Raw genomic sequence first — 7,701 nt, forward strand, 5'->3', positions numbered from 1 at the left:
CACAGACACACCAACAAAGGAATTTGTGGTTGTGGGTTGGTGCTTGGAAGTCCAGTGAAATGAGTCTCGATGCTTGTGGAGGAGATTGGAGTTTTTAGGTTGCTTGGAACGAATCTCGGATCAGTGCTTGTAGCGGATTGGTGCTTGTGACCATGAGGGAGAGGTGATTTCAACCAAGGGGGGTGAGAGGGTGAGGGGAGTTTCATCCATGGAGGCAACAAGTCTTCAAGAATGGAGATAGAGATTTCACATTAAAGGGAGTCGAAATAAATAATAATAAATAATAAATAAAAAAAGTGAGGATAATGATTAGCAATAGATGGTATGATTTTTTTCGCAAAATAGATAGAAATTTTACTTAGCGTTTCCATCCTCTTACAATCGAATCTATTATTTTTATTCCCTAACGAATTCTCAAACAAAGTGAGATCCATTATTCCCTTACGATTAAGCATAGTAAGAGTCTATCGGGAAAGAGAGGGAGCAGAACCATTCCAGTTACCCTCCTTTAAAGGAGGGGGGGGTCTAGAAGTTTAATAACAGCACCATGAAACCAAACCGTGAATTCAAGGTGACCAAGTTTGACCTCAAAAAGCAATAGATAAGAAAGATAAGAACCAGCAAGTTTAAATAATGAACTTAAAAACCAGAGTACTTGACATTAAAGTGAAGTTCTTCATCAATAATCAACTACCCGACTCATCTCACTGAGACATAAAACTTAAATCACGACTCATCTCATTGAGATAAAAAACTTAAAACATAATTTGTAAAACAGAGTTTCCACCACAGCTTGTCAAGCAACCAGAAGAAATCTGATTGCTCAACCCCTCCACCATCCTCAGAAGCAAGGCTAGAGGACTGTGATGGAAACTAATAAAGCTGTCCTCAAAACTGCAAGAACGACCAAAACAAAATTGAAAACCAGTAGCACCATAAATAGACAAAACTAGTCTGACTAAGATAAACCTCAAAAGCACATTTCACTTTTTCTTTGCAGCGGACTTGGTGACCTTGGCACCAGAAGGATCCTTCTTCTCGACACTCTTGATGACACCAACAGCCACGGTCTGACGCATGTCCCTCACAGCAAAACGACCAAGAGGTGGGTACTCAGAGAAAGTCTCAACAACCATGGGCTTGGTGGGAATCATCTTCACCATCCCAGCATCTCCGTTCTTCAAAAACTTTGGCTCCTTCTCAATCTCCTTACCAGATCGCCTGTCAATCTTGGTCACAAGCTCAGCAAACTTAACAGCAATGTGGGAGGTGTGACAGTCAAGGACAGGAGCATAGCCATTGCCAATCTGACCAGGGTGGTTCATGATGATGACCTGGGAGGTGAAGTTAGCAGCCTCCCTGGCAGGATCATCCTTGGAGTTGGAAGCAACAAAACCACGCTTGAGATCCTTCACAGCAACATTCTTCACGTTGAAGCCAACATTGTCACCGGGAAGGGCCTCCAGGAGAGCTTCATGGTGCATCTCCACAGACTTAACTTCAGTTGTCAATCCAGTAGGGCCAAATGTCACAACCATACCAGGCTTGATGATACCAGTCTCAACTCTTCCAACTGGGACAGTTCCAATACCACCAATCTTGTAGACATCCTGAAGTGGAAGACGGAGGGGCTTGTCTGAGGGCCTCTTGGGCTCAGAAATCTGGTCAAGAGCCTCGAGTAGAGTAGGGCCCTTGTACCAGTCAAGGTTGGTAGACCTCTCAATCATGTTGTCACCCTCAAAACCAGAAATGGGGACAAAGGGGATCTTGTCAGGGTTGTAACCAACCTTCTTCAAATAGGATGAGACTTCCTTAATAATTTCATCGTACCTGGCCTTAGAGTACTTTGGGGTTGTGGCATCCATCTAGACACAAGAGTTTGCAAAGTTAACATTAGTTAAATATGCAACCTCAAAACATAATAAATGAGAATGACATCAAATCTACAAATAATGAAGAAAATGTACCTTGTTACAGCAGCAAATCATCTGCTTAACACCAAGGGTAAATGCAAGCAAGGCATGCTCACGGGTCTGACCATCCTTAGAAATACCAGCTTCAAAACCTCCAGTGGTGGAGTCAATAATGAGGACGGCACAGTCAGCCTGTGAGGTACCAGTAATCATGTTCTTAATAAAGTCACGATGTCCAGGAGCATCAATGACTGTGCAGTAGTATCTGGTGGTCTCAAACTTCCACAAGGCAATATCAATGGTAATACCACGCTCACGCTCAGCCTTGAGCTTGTCCAACACCCAGGCATACTTGAACGACCTCTTGTTCATCTCAGCAGCCTCCTTCTCAAACCTCTCAATAACACGCTTGTCAATACCTCCAAGCTTGTAGATCAAGTGTCCAGTGGTGGTCGACTTTCCAGAGTCAACATGGCCAATGACCACAATGTTGATGTGAACCTTCTCTTTACCCATTCTGCAATAAAAATAATAAACAATCATCACAAGTCAGCATTCACCATGAATTCAAACTGATTACAATCAGAAACCGGTAATTGATTACAATAGGTCCCAATTCAAACGCATATCAGACATAGCCCTTTCAAAGGGTTAAAAGATGTATTGGTAACACATGGGACCAAAAAATATGAATTAAGCAAACTTATCCCTGGCAGACACAATGAAATTCAACAATTATACCATTCCAGTAAATATTGATATTAACAAAACATGCCACAACCATAAACTATCATCAGGTTTCTTCAATCAACAAGTTCAAAGACAATTGAATACACATGCACCAGGTCATTATCATATAATTGAGTAGGTCAAAAGAACTTAAAACACACCAGCCACCAGATCAAGATCCCATTAACAAACTCAAAATAATAACATGATTTTATGGTATACTACACAACTCATTGACCTTACACCTAAGGTCTTCATCGTAATCAAACCTAAGCAGATCTTACCAATAAACCACAATAATACATATATGACAGACATAGTAAACAACGTTGTCACAAATTACAAGCCGCATAAGCTCTGGAAAAAACAAAAAAGCTAAGAGAGACAAAACCAAACAGAACCCAGAAAGCAAATCTAGGAAGACAAAACAACAGTTAAACAGATGAGAAACATATTCAGAGATAGCGTAACATCTAAAGCCAACAGAATCTTATTATATATTCATTCAGATCCAAACAAAACAAAGACAAACTAGATATCATCAAATATAATAACAACATTAGAATCAGAGCTGAGAAGAACTGTAAAAAGAGAGAGATAAGAGTGACAAAGATCTGAACCTGATGATATGAAACTCGCTTCTTAGATGGATAGACTCTCTCGCCGCACTTTCGAAAGAGCTCAATGTGAAGAGCGAGAGAGAGAGGCAGAGAAAGAGTGTGGAGAGGGGAAGAAATGAGGGTTATCTTTGTTTTTAAAGACCTTTTTTTGCTTTGGTTGTGCTAGGGTTTCTCTCTCTGCCGTTGGATTGGGGTTTGGGATGATCTAACGGTTGCGTATCGATATTGCCACGTTGGCATAAGAATGGTGCCCTAATGTGCATATCGTGTTGTTGCACACTCAGCAGTCAGCAGCGCTGGCATCGAATTAGCATATTCCTTGCGCCTTTAGTTACCGCAAATGCCCACATAGATTACCCCATGTATATAAGAGCATTTTACACCAATCTCAAGATAAAATTTGAATCATACACCCTCCAGATAGTTTTAAGCTAAATTGGGAAAATATATATATATATATATATAATTTTTTCCAATTATATATATACACACTTTTAGGGTAGCAATTAGTATTAGCAGGTCATTTTCATGTCATGTTGAGATAATGATAGTTTTTTTTTTTTTTTTGAAACCAGAACCAATATCATTAATTTAGAAAAGAAGAATCCAAATACAAAGCATCCACAGCAGGTGGAGGATCCTCCTCCAGCCAAACAATTTCATTGTCAAGTAATCTAGCAAACCTAGCCAAAGAATGAGCAACACCATTAACACTACGCCTAATACAATTATAAGAGATGGACCTGAAACCTGCAGCCAAACACCAGATGTCTTCGTAGATTAAGCCAAGTCGTGATAGGTCTGGTTGGGCCTGAGTAATCATCTTCATCACCAAAGCATTATCGCCTTCCAGTACTATCTCTGTGAAACCCGCATCAATGGCAAACTCAAGCGCTTTACGGCATGCCATCACTTCCACCTCCTCACTGTCATGCACAGCTCCCCCTCGTACCACTAAAGCAGCCATGACGTCACCCTTTTCATTCCTAATCACTGCCCCATAACCTGATGCAGCACCTTCATCAAAACAAGCATCGTCGAAGTTCAGCTTGAAAAACGTTTCTGGTGGAGGCTGCCATGTCTGCTGTACTAGACCATGATTCGGGATAGGCACATGCAAAGAGTCTTGTGCAACTGTATACTCCTTCAAATAGTCAACTGCACGTTGGGCTGATCTTGAGGGATGCTGGAAAACCCCTCCATGAATAACCGTATTCCTCTGGTGCCATATCAGCCAACAAGTAATCCAGAACAGATTTCATTCCTCCTCGAAAAGCTTCACCAGAAGACCTGTGACCAACTGCAAAAAATCGTTCTGTGCTGTACCAGATTTATGAAGTCTACCCAAGCTCCCAGCCCAAACATCTTGCGCCGCTCCACAACTCCAAAGAACATGCAGAACCGTTTCAGTTTCTTGATGACAAAGACAACAATGTGCATTCTCCATCACCCTTCTTCGAATAAGATTATCTTGTGTGGGCAGAATATTAAGACAAGCCCTCTATGAAAAAATCTTTATCTTGCTTGGAACAGCTGCTTTCCACAGACGTGACCAAAGGAACCCAAGTGCTCTGTGCTCTGAAGACTCCCCAGCATTTAACTCATCCTTCCTTAATTGTTTTGCCACAAAATACCCAGACCGGACAGTATATCTGCCTCTTTTTGTAAAAGACCAAACCAACCCATCCTGAGCAACCCGCCTACTTAAAGGAACTTGAAGTATCGCTTCCGCATCAAACTGGTGAAACATGGCCATTATTCTTTCTCTATCCCACTAATGAGTCTGCCAATCAACTAAATCAGATACTCTACATTCCCAAATTTCCTCCTCTGGTGGAAACAATATTTTTTTTGTTGGATGGTTTGGTAGCCAGCAATCTTTAAGCACACGAATTGAAGCCCCATTTCCTACTCTCCAATAACACCCTTTCTTCAATATTGGTTGAGCCGCTAACAAACTTTTCCAAACATAAGAGCTATTTTGGCAATCCGTAGCATCAAGAAAATCACACCGCGGAAAATATTTGGCTTTAAAATACCTGTACAACAAAGAGCCTTTATCCTGTAACAACCTCCAACCCTGTTTTGCTAGCATAGCTAAATTAAATGATTTTAAATCTCTGAAGCCCATTCCGCCCTCTTTCTTTGGCTGCGTTAAAAAACTCCAACTTTTCCAGTGAATTTTCCTTTCCTCCCCAACTTGGCCCCACCAAAATCTAGCACACATAGAGTCCAACTCATCACATAATTTCCCCGGCAACTGAAACACCCCCATGGTATACGTGGGAATGGATTGAGCCACTGCTTTTATAAGAACTTCCTTGCCAGCCTTAGAAAGCATTTTCCCCTTCCAACCTTGCAATTTCCTCCAAACCCTCTCCTTCAGGAAAGCAAAAGTCTTATATTTTCTTCGTCCTATCAAAGTAGGCAGCCCCAGATAATTATCAAACCTCACCACTTCCTTAACCTTTAATTTGTCAATGATCCATGTTTTCTGCTCCACAGACACATTACTACTGAAATAAGCAGAAGACTTCTCAAGATTTATACATTGGCCCGAGGCTTCAGCATACAACTGTAGGGTATCAGACACCACCTGCACTTCATCGTTATTAGCTTGACAAAAAATCAAAGAATCATCAGCAAAGAGCAAATTAGAGATAGACGACGCATTTCGACATAAAGCCACCCCATGTAGTCGTCCTTCAAGCTCTTTTCTAGCAAGAAGTGAAGTAAAACCTTCAGCACATAACAGAAACAGATAAGGGGATAGCGGATCTCCTTGATGAATACTCCTAGAAGGAGTGATATTCCCATAAGCTTTCCCATTTATTCGGACAGAAAAGGAGGGTGTAGTGACACAACTCATGACCCTATCAACCCAAATCTCTGGAAACCCCAATTTAAGCATCATGCCTTTAAAGAAACCCCACTCCACCCTATCATAGGCCTTACTTACATCCAGTTTAAGAGTTAATGCCCCCTTCTTCCCCTTCTTTCGACTATGCATGGCATGCAATGTCTCATAGGCAACCAGCACATTATCAGTGATAAGGCGTCCAGGTACAAAAGCACTCTGAGTAGGGGAAATTAACTGTGGCAAAATCAGTTTCAACCTGTTCGCTAACCTTTTTTTGCTTAACCTTAATATAACTCATTTAATAATCGTGTCAATATCCTTCAACCCTAACACAACTTGTATATTAAGTGGGTTGACACAAGATAACCTATTTAATAGACAATCTAAGAAAAATAAAGTGAAAATAGAGTTTTTTTTTTTTTTTTTTTGTGGGTAAAAGGGTTAAGGACTTTGGAGTTTTAATGAATAATTTATCAATATAACCAATATTATTTTAATTACTCAATTATATTTAGAATTCAAATTTGTGCAAGATAAATATAACATTTATCTATATTAATCAAATCATTAAAGTTAAGCAAGTCAACATAGAATTGACTCATTTATTAATCATATTAAAGTATGTCAACCCATTTAGGCTGCAACCTTACCCAATAAAATAAACATTACCGCTTATTTTGAAATTCTAACCGTTGAATTGCATATTCTTTATACTCTTAATACATATGTCAAATTTTGTGTCAATCGGATAGTATTTACTATATGATTTATATGTTTATATTTTATGCATAATTTTAAACTACAAAAACTTACAATTTAAACAATTTATTGATAACATAGCAATTGATCTTTAATTTTCTAGAAATTTTGCAAACATGGAGGATATAAGAAGAAGATGTAATCCAATAGTGGATTTATCAAAATTCACATGTTGCCTAAGACTACAACTAATTTTGTAGTTAAACTTTGTCATTTTGACATGAACTCATTTACTCTAAACATTAACCCGCAAAAATTCGTATCATGCCATGTAATACATTACCACCCCTACTTACACCAAACTTCACATTTATGCTTCGTTTATTTTGATTGAAAATATATTTTATTTTTTAGAGAGTGTTTTCCACTAAAGTTTTTCACTAAAATTTTTCGGAAAAAAAAAAAAAAAAAAAAAATCTTAAGTCATGTTAAATAAAGGAAGTTAAGAAACAATATAAAAACTATTGAAAAAAACTCTATCTTATTTTTAAGGATGCTACCAAATATAGGAAAATGAAATAGTTTCCTAAAAACTGCTATCAAATATAGGAAAGTGAGATAGGTTTCTATAAAATAGTTTTTGGAAAATAACTCTTTTTTTAGAAAATATTATGGCCTGTTTGGATGGAGGGGGGAGTAAAATAGAGTTGGCTAAAAATAAGTTAATTTTGTGTTACATCTACTCTACTCTATTCCCTGTTCCTCTCTCTCAACCCAAACGGACCGTTAATGTCAAAACAAACAGAGCGTTGTTTCTCTATTAACTCTTCCACCATTTTCCTATTTGGCAAATATTTTCTTGCATGTCACTCACACAAAC

The 7,701-nt window shown here is 38.9% G+C and overlaps 1 protein-coding gene across 1 annotated transcript; it reads right to left on the reverse strand.

Moving 5' to 3' along the window:
* Window positions 1–609: 609 nt before the first annotated feature.
* LOC115989227 (elongation factor 1-alpha-like) lies at window positions 610–3,378 on the reverse strand. Its single transcript, XM_031112899.1, has 3 exons — window positions 3,263–3,378; window positions 1,968–2,430; window positions 610–1,865 (listed from the first exon to the last, which is right to left on the reverse strand). The coding sequence occupies exons 2-3, from the start codon at window positions 2,427–2,429 to the stop codon at window positions 984–986; spliced, it is 1,344 nt and encodes a 447-aa protein (XP_030968759.1). The 5' UTR covers window position 2,430; window positions 3,263–3,378; the 3' UTR covers window positions 610–983.
* Window positions 3,379–7,701: the final 4,323 nt, after the last annotated feature.

The sequence above is a fragment of the Quercus lobata genome, chromosome 1 (genome assembly GCF_001633185.2).
Source record: "Quercus lobata isolate SW786 chromosome 1, ValleyOak3.0 Primary Assembly, whole genome shotgun sequence".
Classification (NCBI taxonomy): Eukaryota; Viridiplantae; Streptophyta; class Magnoliopsida; order Fagales; family Fagaceae; genus Quercus; species Quercus lobata.

What these genes read in the sequence shown, in the direction of transcription:
- LOC115989227 (XM_031112899.1), bottom strand. Translation starts at nt 2,429, where the DNA reads ATGGGTAAAGAGAAGGTTCACATCAACATTGTGGTCATTGGCCATGTT. An exon ending in TGATTTGCTGCTGTAACAAG is followed by an intron (nt 1,866 to 1,967) that starts GTACATTTTCTT and finishes TCTTGTGTCTAG; the next exon opens with ATGGATGCCACAACCCCAAA.